Source organism: Pleurodeles waltl, chromosome 5 (assembly GCF_031143425.1).
Source record: "Pleurodeles waltl isolate 20211129_DDA chromosome 5, aPleWal1.hap1.20221129, whole genome shotgun sequence".
NCBI lineage: Eukaryota > Metazoa > Chordata > Amphibia > Caudata > Salamandridae > Pleurodeles > Pleurodeles waltl.
The window spans coordinates 609,461,746-609,482,976 of NC_090444.1; the positions used below are offsets into that span (position 1 = coordinate 609,461,746).

The 21,231-nt window shown below is 43.0% G+C and overlaps 1 protein-coding gene across 1 annotated transcript in view; it reads right to left on the minus strand.

Annotated features, from left to right (window-relative positions):
• The window catches only part of ADSS2 (adenylosuccinate synthase 2), a 236,387-nt gene that overhangs the window by 23,413 nt on the left and 191,743 nt on the right, over positions 1-21,231 (minus strand). The window contains exon 9 of the mRNA XM_069234457.1: positions 11,421-11,575. Coding sequence (XP_069090558.1) covers positions 11,421-11,575 — 155 coding nt within the window. The remainder of the gene's footprint in view (positions 1-11,420; positions 11,576-21,231) is intronic.

Genomic DNA, 21,231 nt, shown 5'->3' on the forward strand with positions numbered 1-21,231 from the left:
GCACCGGTCCTGTTGTGCTTTTTGCCCTTACCCAGGAGGTGAACACCAGTGGTGCAATTATGTGAGATTCATTATAACATATGTACATGTTATAGTCGTTTCTGGTGCAGTGCTGTCTTGCTAAAGGAGAGTGCAAGGGCTCACTCCCCTGTAGAGAGTCCTCCACTTTGAATGGATCCATGGAAGACATGGAGTTCAGCAGATTTTGCACAAAGATTGGCTATGTCCATGCAAATAATGCGGAATAATTAGGTTTCCCTTCAAAGCTAGGGCCCTTTAGAGGAAGGGGAATGAGAGAGCCTAACTAAAAAGGGAGATGGTGGAAAGATGGGAGATCCAACAGAGAAAGGGAGATGGTAGAAAGGTGGGAGATGTGCAAAGGTAAGAGATCTGTGGTAGAAAGGAGTGTCCAAGGAATAACAAAAGTTAGGGACAAAGAAGAAAGGAGCAAAACATCCATAGAATTATAGGTTGGAAGAAATGTGGAGGTCGACAAAATGAAAGGAAACACTGTAGAAAAGAGACTCCCAAGTAAAAATAAGGATACGTGATGAATTAAGGGGGGAATACACACAAGGAGGAATAAAAAAAGAACCTAAGAAGGGAAGAAAGGTCGTAAAGAAAGAAAAAAATAAATAGAGGCGGGAAGCGCGTTCGGGCTTGGAGGAGGTGCCGCTTGTATCCAAAGGGCAGGAGCCCTTTAAAACTTCATTTAGCGCTCCCGCCGTCGCGGGAAGCGCGTTCGGGCTTGGAGGAGGTGCCGCTTGTATCCAAAGGGCAGGAGCCCTTTGAAACTTAATTTAGCGCTCCCGCCGCCCGGGCAAAGCCCGGGCCAAGGGCAGGCCCGTCCTGCGCCCGTCAGCGCCTGACAGAGGCTGGGCTGGGCCACCCCCCTGATGTCCCACTTCCGAAGGGCTGTAAGGAGAGGATTTTTTTCCTGCTGCTGAGCCGGTTGTGTGGTTAGAGGATCTGGCTGACTTTTTGCGAGCAATCCATTCCGTCACCTGGCTCCTGGTGGGACTACGAGTCCCAGGAGCATTTTTCAACCGGAGGGGGCTGAACACTGCATCGCGGGCGCTACAAAGCGCGCCGCAACACCTCGGGGCATCTCTCCATTCCGTCACCTGGCTCTCCTGGTGGGACTACGAGTCCCAGGAGCATTCTTCAACCGGAGGGGGCTGAACACTGCATCGCGGGCGCTACAAAGCGCGCCGCGACACCTCGGGGCATCTCTCCATTCCGTCCCCTGGCTCCTGGTGGGTCTACGAGTCCCAGGAGCATTCTTCAACCGGAGGGGGCTGAACATTTCATCGCGGGCGCTACAAAGCGAAGCCCGGGCCAAGGGCGGGCCCGTCTGTGCCCGTCAGAGACCGATAGAAGGCCGGGCTGGGCAATCCCACTTTGCTGTAAGGTAGGAATTTCTCCAATTCAAACTCTGTGTAGACATTGACCCCTTCCAGACATTTAGGTTATTGTCTAGTTCTAGCGAACAGCTCCTAAGGGGAAACGCAAAGCCAGAAATAGCCCACTAGGGGGAAATGCCCAGCCTAAGATTCCTAAGTTGTTTAAAACTCCTCGCGCTCCGTCAGGTTGTGTGGCGGATGATATTGACAGCTTAATAGAGGAAGTGGAGGCCTTGTTGACTAAAAAAGATAAAGAACCTCAAAAGTGCTTAAAAAATGGCTCCCTTTCAACCTTCCTGAAACCCTGCGACAAGGGAAAGATCCCCACCAGCGATGTCCTTGCGAGGCCCTTGCCCTCCCAAAGCAAAGGGGGCCCACATAGAGCATTGTTAAGTGCGGAGGAAAACCCCAGCTGGAAGTGTGATTGTTCATGAGATCCCATGATCAAATCGTTTCTCTGCTCTGGAGTCCCTGGGCACTAATGATGATCTGGGTATTTTTAATGACCAAGCCACTAGTCAACATGAGATCCATCCCATGCAGAAGGACTTGTTAACGCTTGTTGTAGAATTAAAAGAAGAAGTGAAAGAACTAAAGTCTTCTCTATCTGAGGTCTTGTCTTTACATCGTTCCAAAAGTACCTCCATGGAACTTTGCAACCTAAATAACCATGAGCCATTTATTAAAACTAGTCCTTATATAGCACCAGTTCCCTGGAAAATTAAGGAAAAATCCTTGCTACAGCCACTAAGTGCCCCGACTCAGGCAAACTCAGCTTCGCCATCTGACCAGAGTAGTCCCCTTGGATCAAAAGAAATTCCTGCCGTGCCAACACTGGCCCACCTAAAGCATACAAGGGTCGTAAATTCCGCACAAAATGCACTTCTGCATAGAGCCTGTGACTATTCCATTTATATGTGCAGGGTTCCATCAGTAGTAACAGATATGAAAGAAGACACAATGTCTCTAAAAAATAAAGTCATAAATTGGATCCGGCACACCCGCCAATGCAGCTCTGTAATACACTCGGACATAATTTCTGCCCAGCGATATCCCGCTTCGGTAGGCCAATTTGATACGATAAAGTTGACACTATCTACCCCTGATCTCGTAAGGGGTCTTCTATCTCTAGAAAGGAGAAACCCTTTGAAAAATGGCTCGAAGATCTATTTTAAAAGTCATTGGCCCGAAGAAGACCACGTGCCAATTATAAATTCACGAGCTTCTAAGAGTCCTTTGGTGCAATCCAACAAACAGGATAGTCCCCCCGTGAATGTCTCAACAATACCAAAGACTCCTGTCCAATTATCCCTGGCAGATGAATCTGATTGACTTATTCCCGAACAGGCCCAAAGGGAGTCCCCCAACTTTATATTTTATGGGGAAAAGGGGTCCCCATTAGTGCCTTCTGCTGAAAGGAGGGAGAAATCTCCATTGCCAGGTACGAAAGATGCTCTCTTAAACTCTACCTCTAAAAACCCAATTGGTAATATGTGTAGTCCTGAACCTTCATTGAAGAAGACGGCAAGCGATGGGCATTTAACTCCAAACTTTTTGTCATGGAATTTGGCAGGAATTCGTACTAAATTAGTTGATCCAAACTGGGGGGACTTCATCGACAATTTTGACATTTGTTTTTTTCAAGAAACATGGATGATAGATAATGTTCTTAGGCAAGGTTTCAAATCCTACTGCAAATCAGCAAGTCCTTCCCCGATGGGGAGACCAGCTGGAGGACTTATTATATGGCTGAAGATTACAGTCAAGGGGAAAATCAAAGAAATTGAAGTGGACTCAGAGGACATATTGGCCTGATCCATACAGCAGAAGTGTGGTTCTTTTCTACTATGTATTATTAACATTTATAATAGACCAGGTCCCCCAAACAAATTGTCTAAAACATTCTATGTATTAAATGCCTTAGTTTCAGAATATATAAACTCGCATTTTATCTTTATTGTAGGGGACCTAAATGTAACACTTGAACCAAATTGTGCTTTCTCAGAAGTAACTCAATTAGAAGACGCAGCATGGAATATTCCGCCTTTTTCCTCTTTAAAGAAACAGGTCAGGTCAAACAGTAGAGTGCTCCAATTTATTCATTTTATGATCACCCATGGCCTTCGCCCAGCGAATGGCCGTTTTCCCTCGGACACACCTGCTAAGTACACCTTTTTTAGAGGCCAGTATAGTAGTATATTCGACTATGCGGTAATTGATATAAGAATTTGGTTTTGTGTACATGATATGTATGTAGGAAGACAGTATACAAGTGACACGCCCCAATTTTAGTCACCTACGAGGGCCTAATTCTAGAAAATGAGGATACCAAATATAACAAGAGAGTTTCTGTACCCCTAACACTCTCCTCTAACAAGCGTACCTTGAAATGGGAGTGCTTCCAAAAGTCAACAAAATTGCAGAAGACATTGTATGATATAGTAACAACACATCAGCTTGTTGAAACCCCCTCTTTCCATTCTCTAAATGAGATCCTGAGTCTCCATACGGCATTATTTGTTTCTCTTCAGGATCTTTTCCTAAAAACTAGCAGAGAAGCCAAACACCCGGTGCGTTTCTGTCACAGGTGGTTTGACAAAACATGCAGGGTTGCTAGAAATGGCTTGATCAAAGCAATCAAATCAAGTGATAAAACCCTGATAAAGAATGCCAGACGAGATTATGCGTCAACAATAAAGCATGTTAAAAACAATTGGGAAATGGAGGCCTGGCAGAATCTATTGATAGCAGCCAGGGAAAAGCACACATAACGCTTTATGTCCCTGGTAGCTTCAAATGGGCGAAACCAGGGGAATAGACTTGACTGCCATATCCCCGCCGATACTTGGGCTGATAATTTCATGAAACTCTATGAAGAGGAAGTTCATGATCCTGAGGCGTACAAATTGGGTTTCCTCTCGGAGAATAACCCTATGCCATTTACACTAGCTGAAACACGAGAGGCCATTATGGCCCAAAAAACGGGAAAGGCTCCTGGCCTCAATGGTATTCCGGCCGATTTATATAAATCTGATCCAGAGCTATGGGTCCCATATATAAATAAAGTATCCAATGCAGTCTTGGCCACTGGAAATTATCCTCACACCTGGAGGGGTGCTATCATTATACCTATCTATAAAAAGGGAAATAGATCTGACCCAACAAATTACAGGCCAATTAGTCTTTTGGATAATCTCCCAAAAATATTTTGTCATCAGATCCTGATAAGAACCAAGGCATGGATGCAAGAATCACAAATCCTGAGTGATTTCCAAGCCGGCTTCAGGGAAAAAATTAGCACAATCGACCAGATATTTAGATTCCTCACGATTAAATGGAAGTCTGTCGACCAGGAAGGAGGGAAGTTATTCGTAACCTTCGTGGATCTCAGATCTGCTTTTGACTTGGTCCCACGCCAAAAGCTATGGGAGATACTGGATAGAGCAGGACTCCCATGTACGCTATTAAACACAATCAAAAGCTTGTACAATAAGACCTTTGCCAAAGTTAGATGGGGAGCAAATGGGGAAACAACAAGAGAGATCCCAATTAAAAGGGGAGTGAGACAAGGGTGTGTTTTGGCCCCAACCCTTTTCCTAATATTTATAAATGCTTGTATTCCTTATCTATTTGTTTGTGACAACGATGCACCCAAATTAGGGGGGGTGAAGACACCATGCCTGCTCTTTGCGGACGATACATTATTGCTATACCAAACTGCGTCCGGTCTAGGAAACTTACTACAAAAATTCACATCCTTCTGTAGAGATCACGGTCTTGAAGTGAACTCTACGAAAACAAAGTACATGATCTTTGGTGACAACAAACATAAAGTAAGAAAGAGTATCTCTATGGAAGGGGTAGAGCTGGAGAGAGTTGCAGATTTTGTGTATTTGGGGGTCAGACTTGAGGATACGCATAGATGGCAGGCTCCGATAGCAAGGGCACATATGTCACTGAAGCAGAACCTGGGTGGCGTACTGAGATTTGCAAACAGGTCCTCTAGGTTCGCAATCACTCCAGCAATGGAAATATACGAGTTACAAGCAAGAGGGAGTGCTCTTTATGGAGCAGAGCTATGGGGACATGGTAACCTAAAGGATTTGGAGATTGCTGAAAATTATTTTATAAAGTCTATCCTAAGAATACCCACTAGCTCTCCTACGTTACCTGTACGCATGGACGTGAACCTCGATTCTATTGCTCATATAGCAGCGTTGAAACCAATATTATATTGGATTAGAATATGGTCCTTGGATATACTTAGTCCGTATAGGACATGGTTGAAAGCTCTGATTAGTGGAAACTACATGGAAAAAATTCCCTGGTGAAAGCATGTTAGGGCCATTCTGACTAAACTGGGGCTGGTCCATTTCTGGATAGCCCCTAACGATTTACCCAAAAATGCGGCACAAGTTGTAAAGGATGGATATTGGCGGTGGCTAAAAGTGAGGAAACTAGCAGAGGTCCCTCTAGGTAGTTTGTCTGACAAGTTTACATCAGTCAAATGTCACTACGAGTTTGAATCATATATGGATTTGATTACATTCCCACGAGCCCGTGGCCTTTACATCAGATTCAGGATAGGCTCGCTACCGCTACGTACTTTCACTTGCACTTGGTCTAAAGATGATCCTTATGCCAATTTTTGTCCGATGGGCTGCTGCCTTCCCGAATGTAGTGCACATGTATTATTCCATTGTCCTGCTTATGATAAACAACAAACTAAATGGATTGTACCTCTTTGCAGAATTATGGGCTTTCAGAACCGTTTTACTGCCCTTAGAATTTTCAGGTCTAATACCGAGGACATGGTGGCATTTGCCCTAGCAAGCTATCTAGAGGAAATTTGGTGTGTCAGAACAAAAATGTTAAAATTATCACACTAGTAGGAGTTTATAATGGGAAAGTTTTGTACTTTATTTTAACCTATCTGGCTTTTTTAACTAGGAAGATATTTGTGTCACGATATTTATTATGGAAAAATGTAATATACTTTCTATCCCGATTTTATATGGTATGATCTTTATATGGTATGATCTTAAAGGGAAAATATTTTATACTTAAGGACTTTTATCTATAGTTTATTTTTGTAAATTTGTGATTTCTTGTGATGTGCTTTTATGGTATTTGCGTTTTACCGAAATAAAGCTAATGAAATGAAATAGAGACTAACAATTAATGAAGGGGAAAGTCATGTGGAAGGATAAAGGAAAACAGGAAGAAAATCAGGAATGGCATAGTTTCATGTACAAAGTATGCTACATTGGTATGGCCACAAGAAGTACTACAGCACACATTAATGAACACTGCGGTAATATGAGATGAAAACATTCAACCACAAGGACAGGCCACTTTTTGCAGAAGACATAGGGAAGATATGAAATGCACAACTGAAAAAATGAATCCCTCTGTGCCCCTACGAATTGCTAACCGAGTACTCTTGATGAAAGAACAACACTGAATACATAAATTATACAGAAATGCACATGGATTGAAAGATATAATTCCATGGTTGTCACTCTGACTTGGGCATCTATGAACTCCACTTACTACATGCAAGCACAGCCCAACAGTTTGATAACCCTTTGCGTACAGAAAATTACAATAATCCCTAATATAGGGTTCTCTCACTCTTCTCCAAATCACACAGACATTAGAGTAGACAAACTGGAAAAATCATCACTACTCTCACTAACCAATATGGATCTTACCGTTACAGTGTTTCATCTAACAGGTTATAGCTCACCTTTTCTCGTCCCTAAACCCAACCTGTTTTTATTGTATTATTGTTTTACTCCAAAGGCCACCATCAAACCCTGACATTTTACATGCATGATGGCATCTCTGTAAAATTTGAGCCTGTTGGCCACTGTATTTATTAACCAATCACCTTCATCACACACTGGTTCAGTGACAGACTCATAACCATCATGCAATGAGTGACTAGCGCTACTCCACAGGGATGTTAAGACATACATGCCCACCAACACTTGCCTCGTGGAAATTGGCTTAGATCTCTGCTTCATATAAACCAGAATCTATACCCATAAGTTATTGGGACAAGAGGCAGTGGAGCGAGTTAGTGAAATAACAGGAAACCCTCAACATTAAGGTGTTCACTTCACTGGTACTTGTTAACCTGGCCGGATTTCAGGGCTCCTTTCAGCCCATACAGCGTCTCCCTTTATTGTCTTTTCCATTATAATTTTAAATTGAACCCTGAGGTTCCCTGCCGTACTGTCCATGTATGGAAAATAGTTTCCGTCAGGGTATCTCTTTTAGGATTTCACTGACTCTGTTTGCTTGTGGATATTTGTGTGTGTGTCTGCGGGTGTTAGTATTAGTGATGAGACCACAAAACTACTGTGACTTTTTTTTTTTTACGTTTTATTTTGCTCTTATTCTGCATGGAACCACTTGGTATCACCAGTGCCAGCCTGCTTTTTTGCAGAAACAGTCACAGCTGTATTAAAGTATGTTTTGTTCTTGCCTTTTGTTACCAGAGAAATTCTCCCTACCGCCTTAATGCTAAACTGCAATTTGATTATATATCAATTTTATGTATTGACGTATTTCACATACAGCACTGACTGCTACAATGATGAAAGAGGAACGCCTTCATAGTACCCCTCTGCAGTTTAGATCACTACTTTGGTCCTGATGAAAGCCCTGTACTATTTAAGTTCCTGGTAGAAGGCTGAAACGTGTCAGACAGTTTCTATGATAGAATTTTCTCTGGACATTTTAGCCTTACCATATTACGAACCCAATCAAGTTTTTGGCCAGCCATTAGGCAATTGTAATTCCACACTCCTTGTACCTCACTCTAGTATCAGGGGCCCATCACTGTGATAGTGATCTTTTCACCTTCTTTACCTTACACATTGTAGGTGACACCCTCCTGACAACCTAAGTTTGCTGGACCTCTTAGATGTCTTTGACAGTCAACTACACCACTCTTATCTACATCATAGAGTCTTCAATGGGATTCCCTGGCAATGTCCTTTATTGATTCTGTTCGTGCCTTTACATCCAACACAAGTTCATTCACATGGGCACCTCTTGGTCGCAAAAGATCCCCCATAACCTTTGGAGTTCAACTTGGGTCCACACTGTCCCACATGAAGCCCATTGAGGCACTAGTTTCACCTACCAGAATCAGAATTCACTAATGTGTGATGATTCACAACTCCACCAGTAAGACGTCTCTGCTTAAGACATCCAACAACTCAAGCACTGTCTGCACCTCATTGAGAATTGGATGCTGAAACTCACAAATGCAGAATTCCTGTTATTTTAGAAGAAAAAAAAAACTCACAAGAAAAATCATAGCACTCACTGTGGCAAGCAGTGGGGGCTTTATTTAAAATGATCTCTCTTCTGAGGCTATTCTTCAGAACTTTCCATACGAAATACCACCCTCCTTTTTTCAAACAATACAAACAGCAGTGTTCAGGTTTCTATGGGCTGGTAAGCAACCTCGAATAGTGTATAGGAAGTGTGGTCTATTACCATATGAAGGGGGTTTGGGGCTAGCAGACATCCAATAATATTATTGGGTGAGCCAAATCCTCCCGGTGAATGCCTGGCTATTCTCTGATCGAGAATATCCTGTGGTAGTGGCAGAGTTGGAAGGTATAAAGCCACATGGCCTTCTACACTTGCTGTATGGAACACAGGCAGACATAAATTTCCCTTCGCCCACTGGGACAACCCGGGACTGCTGGCTCCGGCCTTTCGATGCATCAAATGTCACAGAGTTCTGACTGCTGAAACGCTAATATGGCAGGGCAGATTGTTGTAACAAAGTATAATTAGTTGGCTTTTAAGCATGGGTCCTTATCAGCATCTCCAGACTTGGACAGGTCTGAGAGGGCACCATATCGGAACTTTCTCTTATATGGTGGGAACATATAATATGCATCACACACAATTTTATCAGTATCTACAACTATGCCTTGCACTGGAGGCAAACCAAGGTGTCCTTATGAAACACCCCAACCATAATCCACTAGAGGTGCAAATCACACTGTTAGCTATCTGGAGCAAAGGCATCTCTAGACTTTATCATACGTTGGTAACCAAAACCCCTGATCCTCGGGTGGTGTAGAGAGACAGGTGGGTGCAATATGTCAGTCCTATAGATGATGCAGATTGGGTGGAGGCAAGAATTGCTCCATAAAACTGTCACATTCAGCTGAAATTTTTAAACAGACTATACTACAGCCCATCGAGGCTTAGCATAATGAAGCAGGGCTTTGATCCTAGTTGTGTTAGATGTAGAACAGAGTTGGGTGCCTTATAACATGCAGTGTGGAATTGTCCTATCATACAGGGATACTAGTCACAAATTCACTTGATCCTTATGAAGGTGGTTGGCAGAACTGCCGTAGATGATCCCAGAATAGTGCTGCTCTTGGGAATGATGGATGAATGGAGAGGTCCGTGGTCTACCAGAACCCTGATGGCACTTGGACTTTTAGCTGCCAAATGCTTTATAGCCTGTCACTGGCACTTTGTTAGAGCTCCCCTATACAGGAATGAACACATGGAATGGACTGGAATGCTAAATCGTTTACAAAGCCATCACGACCAGCACCCCGCTTATCTTATAGACCAGCTCACCATCTATGTGGCTCTCGGCACACCCTAGGCCAGGGCACCACCATACTAGAGACAATGAAGTACAAAAAAGAAATAACAAGGTAACTGCCCTTCACCCTTTATGCACCCAGGATCTGGAACAAGATCTGTGTGCCCATCAGGACTGCCCTAACTTGCTCTAATTTAGGAAACAGCAAACCACTCACCTCTCTAAACAACACTACGGTATGCTGCAGCAATAATGTCTGTCAGTGTCTGTGCCTTTGATTTGATACAGACCTCCACTGTCTTTTGGCTAGGCTTGATCTATACAAATACAACATTCATTTACAAACACAGTACCTCAAGCGATCCCTCAACCTAAAGGTGGGGCACATGGATGCCAAGGGCCCTCACACGAGTGAGAAGTACAGACTAAGTACCTACACTATAATTTGCTACTGACCAATATAGGGAAGTACATGAATACTTCCTTATAGACCAAGACAGTTTGATTTTTTCACTAGTTTTTTTTTTTTTTTTACCCGGAAGTACATTTGTGTATATATATCGCCTTGAGGGAGGATGTTGTGCTCTAGAATGGTATATCCTATCTGCTTTCACGTAGGGCTGTGCAAAATCCATTTAATTTGTTTTCACCTATTTATGCAAAAGTATGCATAATTATGTGAAATGCAAACCCTTAATGTTGTGCTATATTTTAGAGCAAAATGCATCCTCGCATCAATTTTTGGCACTAAGATGCATTTAAATAAAAGCAGCACAAATATCGGTTTACGTTCTGCTGTTCCAATGCATTCTCTAAATTTCTACTGTACACTGCACCATTTACAGTACATTTTTACTGCAATGGCACGTAATTCCACTAGGTGGCATAATGATGTAATTTGGGGAATTTTGCGTAACAATCACATTATAATGCTGAACTTTAATAGCATGGGAAAAATAAGGGACAGTTATATAACATTTTCTAAAGTTCAGGAGCACCTCAGAGTTTGACAGAAACCTGTAGATTTACATAATACAGCAAATTATGCACATGCTTTATTGGCTTTTTTGTTTTTTTAAAGAGAACAGAGATAACATGACATTCCCCAAAACTATTTTCAGAATCCCAAGCGAACCTGAGTGTGGAACATTCTAGCCTGTCTAAGCTGTTCAAATACCTAAGGTGCCATAGCATTTGGAATTAATTTACCGCCATGTGACTTCTGCGATTTTCTTTCATTTGAGAGAGGCTGATTTGGGATTTAATGCTCAGCTTTGAGCACAAAGACAGAACGGTGGAGTAAAAAACAATACCTGTGACAAAGCCTATGACCCTGTTTCGGCAACTGGTGAAAACTGTGGTGCTTACATACTCTGATTAAAAATGGTAACGCTATACTGTTTACTGTAACCAATACTTACGTTATTTTGTTCAGTAGGGAAGGCACCAATCCCGACCCGAGTCGTATATGCCTTTACAACACCATACACTTGTCCAACATTCTGTGGTGGCATACCCAGACCCGTACAGACTCCTCCAACAGTGCAATTTGAAGAGGTAACAAATGGATATGTTCCTTGAAAGACACAAACAACAAGTTACATGACATAAGAACTGTACTTGTACCTTATTTCTCAAAGAATATACTTTTACACACTTCACAGGTCATACTCCAGTTGACCAATTATTTATGGTATTAAAGATGACACTATGGTTCACCTACTGAATTGTATGAAGGTGTGCAACTTCAAACTTTTTCTTTTTTTCATTTTTTCTGTGTGTTTTTTTTCATTTGTACCTACAGATTTTGAGAAAAAGTTTTCCTGCAAAAGAAATGGCCTGGATGTCCAAATTCTGAATCACCTTGTGTGTTCCAGCTTCGTCCTTCACTTTCCAAGCCTCAGTGGCAAGGCGAAGCAAAAGAAAGGTTCTAAATATTGATGTATGCTAAGAGAAATTAGTGGAACTAAGGGAATGGTATTGGAGGAAGAGACAATACCATTACCTTTGGAGTAGAGTAATATGTCCCCTGTGTCGAACAGAGTGGTGGAGGCAAAATAGCAACAGCACCAGTGATTATCAACAGAGGCCGAAGCCAGCTCCTTTTGTTGAAGGCCAAGCAGCGGGGAAGGTCCTTCCATCAAAGCAGGGTTATGGGGTGGCGTGACCAGAAGAAATATACCCCAAGAAAACTGGAGCTTTGCGCCCTAAGGAGATAGTCAAGGTTTGCATCAGGGGACTATTCTTGTTTTCTGAGAACTAGCAGTAGAGGTCACTATATAAGGGACACTAAAGATCTATTCTGGATTAATGTTTTGTGCACCACAAATTGAAGAGGGTATAAAATTATAGACCGCCTGGAGGCCCAAAAGATGATGCTCCTCTTCCAAATGCAAGACAACTCTGCAGAGCCTGGCGCCAAGAGAATTACATATGAACCAAGCAAGCAATGCAGGGATAACTGTGTGAGAGCTCGTTGAGAAGGAATATAGGACTGTGGCTGAAACACAGCCATTGCCCATGGCCCTGAGAAGTTTATCTGCTGTGTAAACGAGGGCAGACTGAAGACAAATATGAAATGAAATGGCTTGACAAAGAAGGCTGTGACCTCATGACAATGCCATAACTAGAAGGTTGACCGCTTCTCCAACACCTTCACAGAATATGGGAGATCAAATGGTCCCAAAGCTTATCAAATTGTCAACACCTACACCAGGCTTCTAAAGGAGTGTTCATAGAAAGGGACTTAGGACCTGGTGGTGGGTTCAAAGCATTAGGTCAGCAGACAAGAAAGTCAAAAGTGAATAGTAACAACATCAGTCCTTCTGGTGTTAGTTTGATAAAATAGATAATGCTGAACAGATTGCACCAGAGTCACCATACTTCACTGGTGCACACCACAGAAAACAGTAACTGTAAGGAGATGCAGCCAACCATATTTCACCCTGCAAGATTTGCTAGGGTAATATAAAGAAAAAGAGTATGTGGATTAGTATCTCCTCTGAGGGAAATGTGTGTACCTTGAAGGTCACAAATTTGATTCTCACCAAACCTTCCCACAGTCCAAGACAGATAAAACGATAACCACTGACCTGAGTAATACTATTACCTCTTATTGCAGCAAACTGAAGCTTTCCCATTTAAATACTATATATGTGCCCATTTAATAGTGGTGTCCTACTGTATTTCATGCTGTGTCACTCCTTTTTTATAAGTCTTGCCTACAGACATCTTTTAGCTGTCTGCTCACAAACACCAATTGCGTACAGGGTGGGCTTTGGGTCGGCCCATTGGTTACTACTGGTTGGCTTTCTTGTCAGTCCCGTTTGTTTGCCTCTTATTCAATAACTTTCCTCCTTCCTGTGCTTGGCACCTCCTCGGGAGCACAGCTTCTTTGCCGTCCTCCTGACTGGATGACTTGTATCCTTCCAAAGGCCCACATCAGGTAAATATTTTTCCTTTCAGCACTCCATGTGAGAGCATGTTTTCTTCCACTCTCTGTATGTGGCTTCCCTCTCTCATCCATGCCTCTCAAAACAGTCTGCTGCTTTCCGACCATCAGACAGAAGCAGCACTTAGAAGCCCTGAAGGTGTTCATGAGGACCGGCAGCTATCCCCAAAAACACCAGTGTGGTTAAGGAGCATTTTGTGCTATCCCATCTTATCATTCCCGCAAAGAAGGTACATTTCGATGTCAGCCAGAGAAGTTAGAGGTGGGGACAGATCAAGAAAGAGAATGGTCTACACTATGCTTGTGTTTTATTGTTCGATTTCCTTGAGCCCTTGGAAAGATCATCAATAAAAATAAAAAATCTTTATGAAAAGTGTAGCAGAGAAATTGAGCTGTTTTCTCTCTAATATAACCATATCCCAAGGGAAAGTCACAGAAAACCTGACCAAATTGAGAGACACCTTGTTGATGCAGGGTCATGTGGCATTCTTCTTTAAACCGGACCAGAGGTTCTTAACACTGACTCAATGACAAATCTGGATAGGCCAAGTTATACTGGCACGCACCCTTTGGGAAAACAGCTTAAGCTCCAAGAAAATACACTAACTCCTAAAAAGGAATGTCTTCCAGGTGCAGGCCCTTTGTGTCCTTTGTGTCCTTTGGAAAACAACTCATATAGTACGAGTCTGTAGAATTTGCAGATGAGACTAGAGTAAAACTAATAACTGAATCAAAACATTGGTAAGGTCTGTGTGTTCACTCCCTGTGCGATGTGTGTGTTCATGGGGCATTATATTTTGAATTGCTGCAGATTCTCTAAAAATATTTGACGTCCTCATGTTTTCTGAAAAATTTATAATACAAATACATACAAGTATATGTACACAGAGGGGCTCTCAATCAGCCCTTTTCTTCAGTTGGTCTGGTCAAGTGTCATTCACATTTTGCTACCACCCACCACAGTGTACAGCATGGGATGAGAATACTTTTGCTACTGGTTGTGTTCACTGTGAGGGATGGCATTGTGCTCTGCAAATATGAAAAGTCGTCTACTTAAGTGCCAGGGCTGGAAGGCCATCTCTGCTTATATTGCTGTTTTCATTAGATGTTTTGTATCTGTTTTTGCAATGGTTCACCTTATTTACAAAAATATGCCAGTCAACCATAGAAAGCAAAAATCTTACTTTTACAGTTTTAATGTTTATTGCAAAAAAACAGGAAAATAAAAAAAAGTACAGGCTTGCCAAGGCAGACATTCTTTAGCATTGCCAATGTTTGTTTTTAAATTATTTTAGTGAAATGTATTTTCTCCACTTTCCTTGCACTCTGCACAAGTTGTTTTGTATAAATTGCATTTACTTAATAGTTTCATAGTGCACAAACTACACCCAGTCAGGTTTCAGGGTGCTGTAGGCAAATGTGCTTTCACATGCGATGCCAGTTGAATTACAGTTGATAACATATTCTCCTTCGATTACTCTTAGTCAATTAATTTTTGAAGTCATAGCATACGTTATAAACTGATATGTTTACTTGTTGTACAGTGCTGTCGCTTATTTGATCAACTCTAATTAAAGTGGTATGGCATGTGAAGATACTGTACAATTTGTATTTGTGTGGTTGGTCTTCATTTTTATTCCCCCCGCTACCTGTGGGATTGCGATAAGAAAAGGAGCTGATCATCAAAAACATAATAAGCAATGTTGTAATTTGGACATGGCCTAAGGCTGTTGGACTAAACATCGGTAAGTACTTAGTAGTTCCAACTTTTTTTTTTTACACAATCACATTTTGGCACCCTTGGCAAACTCCCAACCACTCTAGTATTTAGAACACACTACCGTATCTGGCAATTCATTCTTAAAGTGGCCTTAGGGATCCACATTTATGATATGAACCCAGTTTAGCTCAACCCAGTTCATTTCAGCCCCCCACCGAACATATTTGCTGGATATTAAAATGTGCCCCTTTAAAATTAGCCTACGCAGACGCACAGAGATGAACAGTATTGGCGACAAAGCATGTTTTTTTCTTTCTGCTGATGCTGCTCAACATGGACAACAAACATTGCCAAAAAGTTGGCTAATCCCTATCACACACACGACTCACTGACTTCACCAGTGCTTACTTAAATTCTTGAAGCCAAACCTGGAGGACTTGGAATATCAAAATTCACATGCAAAATTCAGAACTGGAATACATAAGCAGGAAACAAGAAACGCGGAATCAGTAAACCGGAATGAACATCAGTGGTGGAGTGGAATGGCCATTCACAGATATCACAAAATCCAGCATCTGTTAGGTCTGACCCTTCTTACCTATAATCTCGCTCTCGCTGTTTTTACAGGACAATGGGGCATATATCATCAAATTACAGAAACAACTTGAAAATGTAATATCTCAACAAGCACTTGCTGGGCAGAGAAAGAATAGGCTGAGCAGGTGCATGCAATCATAATTAGGGCCCACAACGCACTAGCTACAATCCATGGTGCAAATGAGAACACTGCGGACACTTGCCAATCACCTTTCTAAGTGGCCCTTACATACTGTCCACTGGAACATAAAATAGGTAAGAATTTTGCCTGCATAGATTGAGAATACTATCTCTAATGACCCGCTATCCCAAAATGTTTTGCCATTATTCCAATCAAGTGCTATCATTCTAAGTACAACCCATATAAAGCATACTAAGAGAAATCAATTATTTTTTTGAGAAATCAAACAAAGGATTCATACAGTAATAGCAATAGTACATGCCAGAGAATACATGAGAATACATTGATCACTCTAGTCCATAATGTGTCCACCATCAACCCCAGATCTTCTTGTGTTTATGAGGGCATCCTCTAGCAGCATACACCGCATCAGGTTTAGCACACCAGTCCGTTTCCTTATGCCATGCTAGAAGCGATTGTGGGTTGGCGGCGTTCCAGGCTCGGGCACCGTCCCGTTTGGCTATAAGGGAGCCCAATCCCACCAGCAACCTTTACACTTTAGTCCCACTTCTCCAAGAAGACCCAGGAACACCACTCAAGGAGTGAAACCTATAGGCTTCTCCAGTTCTCATAACAATGTAAACACATCCCCCCTATAACGGGCTATCTTCGGGCAGGACCAGATCCGGAAAGCAATGATTTATACCATAAATCCTGTGTTGATTCACATATTCTGCAACATCTTGCAATCTACGCATAAGATGTAAAATATTAAATATCGCTCAAGGGGTATCTACAAAAGAAAAATGGAAGTCATGTCTGCAATCACCCCTCGCAAGACACAAACTGGAATCCCACAATGTGCTCGAATTAGGTGTTATCTTCAGAACTGGACTACATAGGAAGTGGCTCCAAATACTTGGTGTTCTTAAATTAGATGCTCTGAATATTGAGGCCTAAACTCTGTCTAAAGAGTCATAACTAGTCTACATTAGTTGTCTCAGGAGCATTGACTTTCAATCTATCAATTTTGTTTATTTGGAGTTTTAGTGACAAAACATGGATATATGTAAACTGAAAGATTACACAACAATGTAAAACAATATTAATAATTAGAAAACTGCCAGTCTGGCGCCTTATAAGGCACAGTTAAAAAAAAACAAGAAAAGAAAAAAAAAAAAAAAGCAAGATACAGCCACCACAATTTTGGTTAGGCAAGAGCCTTCAGTAGGTCCAAAGCTGGTATTAAATTACGAACGCCTATAGCTCTTAAAAGAAGCAGCAACATTTTATGCCTAGGGGAAGGGTTGACAAAAAAGCACCTCATATTAAGCCAAATTAACAAAGCCTGGACAGTAGTATGTCCGGGGAGAAGAATTACCATACTTAGAGTTAAGAATGTTCAGTGCTAAAATATCAATACTAAATTTAAGGAACAATGTTTTAGCCAGGACTGGGGTAACCTCATCTAGAAAAGGCTTGAATTTCTTTTTTTTTTTCTCCATATTTCTTTGTTGTATTTTACTGTAAATAAGAAGACATTCAAATGACAAATCTATACGGTATAATAAACAAGAAGCTGCGGCAACATACTGCTCATTTTGAACATTAGCATCCGATACAATACACAAAGATGACCAATCCTAATGGACTGGGAATGAAAGGCATTTGTATTTAGAACGGTGAAAGTCAATTACTGGATAACAGTTACAAGACCGTTGAATAATGTGCAAATGTCACACTATAAGCTGGATAAAGAAATAGCTAGAGAAAATACAATACAACACCAAACCCTAAAACATATACCATAAACTACAATAAACTGCAGTGGACTGAGTAGGCGCACTGCCGGGACCCACCAAGGGAGCGCTTAAGAAGACCTCTGTAACAGGATAGAGGTTTACTATTTATTATTTATGAGTAGGACAGAGGAGGGTGCCGCAGGCGGGAGACCAGTAGCCCATCAGCACACCCAGAGAGAGGGGAAGGAGGGGGAAGAAGAAAGGGGGACACCTCCCACCAACCTACCCCCCCGGTCGATTCAACTCACCCTCTATCACCACAAGTACCCACGTCCAATCAGGGGGATTCACAGGGTGGCCAAACGCAGCATGTAATGATGTGAGTGCCTGCTGTTCTGCCAGCACCCCCGCGCGAAGGTCAGTTAGCCATCTCGATGCTGGTGGCAAACTGGGGGATTTCCAACTCATAGCTAGGCCTCTTTTTGCCAGTACCAATGCTAAATCTAGGATTTTGTTTGCTGATTTGTTTTTGGAGGTTCTACGTGTTGTACCAAGTAAATAGTGTGCCATGTCCCAGCGAGTGGACCCTCCTGTGAATTTATTCAATATCTCAGTTATGATTGTCCAATATTCGAATGTTCGGTGACAGGACCACACCATATGCAAGAAATCAGCAGACTCACTGTGACACCTCGGACACTCGTCCTGTGCAGATGTATAGATCCTCGCTAGCCTCGCAGGAGCTAGATAAGTGTGGTGTAAATAATTGAACTGTATGAGTTTGTAGCGGGCATTCATTGATATAACTTTAGGAGCTGTGAGAGCCTGTTGCCACTGGTTGTCAGTGAGTACGCTGCGCAGTGCCTTCCCCCAGTATGTCTGAAGTGATGTAAGGGGAGCAGCAGCATCTATGCACAGCGTGTTGTATATTTTTGTAATCACCTTATTTGCGTTCCCATGAGTCAGAATTGTTTAGAGCAAAACCGATGTGGTGGGTTAGTTGGGTAAGGAACCCCAGTAGGTTGCTGCCAACTGAGTTAGAGCAGCATAAGTAAGAAAGGATCCAGGAGGGAGGCTAAAGTCATTCAACGAGTCGTCAAATAGCGTCAGCATGCTATCTTCGAAGAGGTCACCCCACTCCGTTATTCCCGCCTCCTCCCATGCAACGGTCGCCAGTCTATGCGGGGTAGGAACCAACCCCAGTAGAACCCATAGTGGGAGCTGTGGTGCGTACGGAGTAACCCGGCCCGACCTGTGGATGTACCTGAATCAGCACTTCTCGGTGTTTCTCAGCAATAGGGTAGTATCCGCAACTGGGGTATCAGAGCTGGGTAACAACAGCCACTTCATTAGCCCAGTCATGCCCCCTTGCTTAATCGTGGTGTCTGGTTCATGCAGATTATGTCCTGCCAACCAACGCATTACCCACTGGAGCTGAGCTGCCGCAAATTAGTACTCGAAGTTGGGAGCACCCAGGCCCCCCTCCTACAGGGGAGCGTAAAGTTTGCTTATGGCCACGCGTGCTCTACTCTTACCCCATATTAGTGTAGTGAGAAAAGAGTGCATCTCTGTGAACCATTTATTTGGAAGAAGGAACGGGAGAGCCAAGAAGTGGTACAATAATCTTGGGAGGACCAACATCTTAGCAATAGCTAATCTACCCAGGGGAGAGAGCGGGAGAGAGGTCCAAAAAGGTAACGAGGACCTCGCAGCCGACAGAACGCCACCTATGTTTGCATCTATTAGGTCTTTTACCTCATGGAAGATCTTGACTCCGAGCTATTTAATGGTATCGTATTCCCACGACAGTAGAAAAGGCTTGAATTTCAATGTGCATTTACTAAACAGAAAAGCCTTGGTATAATTGTCATGTTGGCATATAAGGAGCTGATTCTCTTCTGACCACAGCTTGCTCTTAGCTTCAGAGGCAGTGTTGTATGTAATCCTAATGGGGAATTCCCAGAAACGAAAGAGACCAATCTGCCACAGCATTTCTCTCACATAAATGAACCATCTGAAAATGCTGCTTTTGATACGTCAGAACATCGCCAAGAACATCCTTGAGGTGGCTAAGCTCTGGTGTACCCCAAGCTCTTGTCCAATAGAATAAGGCTCTAAGATTGGCCCAAGATGTTACATGAGTAATCTTCAAATCTAGGTGGGTGTACTAGATAGAAGTTTCTACAGTCTCTTTAAAAATCCTCTTTCGACTGTTGGCAACTGTGAAAGATTTGAATTGACACCAAGTGCTGTGGGATCCACCTTTTATGCTAGGTTCCTGTAGGAAGCTGGCTCTGTATATACTATATCAAAATGAGATATAGTGTGCACAGAGTCCAGGGGTTCCCCAGAGGCTTTACAGAGGCAATAATAGATAATACTAATGCTCTATTTGTGGTAGTGTGGTCGAGCAGTTAGGCTTATCAGAGGGTAGTGTTAAGCATTTGTTGTACACACACAAGCAATAGAAGAAACACACACTCAATTACTTAACTCCAGACCAATAGGATTTTATATAGAAAAATATATTTTTGTTACTTTATTACTAGAACCACAAGACTCAGTTCAGAAGTAAATACTGTTGCAGGTGAGTACTTAGCATAGACATCAATGTAACTTTGTTTCACTTTAGTCAAGTAAACAGTTTTTAAGAAAACAGAGAATATCTATTTTAAAAGTGTACACTGCATTTTCAGAACAGTTCCTGGGGAAATAAAATAAAGTAGTTTCAGAGGTAAGTACCCGACTTACAGTTCCGGTCTCTGGGTTATAGGTAGTCCACTGTTGAGGGTTCAAGTCAACCGCAAACACCAACCACCAGCAACACGGGGCTGGCCGGGTGCAGAGGTCAAAGTTGAGCAATTTTAACTTGGGCTCCTATGGAGACAGGGGGTACTCGAAATTCGGTCTCCTAGCAGGTAAGTACCTGCGGCTCAGAGGGCAGACCGGGGGGGCTTAGAGGAGCACGCGAAGGGCCCCAAGTAGGCACCAATCCCACACCGTCAGCGGCACTGGGGCGGCCGGGTGCAAACAGGGTGTCGGGTTTCCAATAAAACTCTATGAGGGGACCCTGGGGGTCACTCAGGTGCTGCAGGCGAGGTCCAGGGGGATGTCTCGGGCACACCACTGGTTGGACAGGGAAGAAGGCGGCCTGTTGGTTGTTGCTGCACCGGATGTCGATTTCTCCAAGGCCTGGGGGCTGCAGGTGCAGTAGGTCCTTTGGCATCGGTTATCTTCGTCTAGGGCAGTCGCCGTCAGGGGGGGTCCTCTGGATTCCCTCTGCAGGCGTCGTGGAGGGGTGAAGAGGTCAACCCAGGGTGGGCACTTGGTCACCGTCGCCTGGGGGGTCCTCTCTGGTCAGCTGGGCCACCTGGACTCGGGCCGTGGGCGTCAGGTGCAGTATGGTTAGGACTCATGCTTCTGGAGTGAGGTGGGAGTTCTTCAGAGTTTTCTTCTTCTGTTCTTCTTTGGAATCCATGAGAGTTCTTGATCCTCTGTAATGTAGGCAGTCCTCTGGAAGTTTCAGAGGTCGCTGGACCTGCAGGACGCGTTGATTTTTCTTCTGCAGGTTCTTTGAAGCAGGAGACAGGCCGGTAGGGCT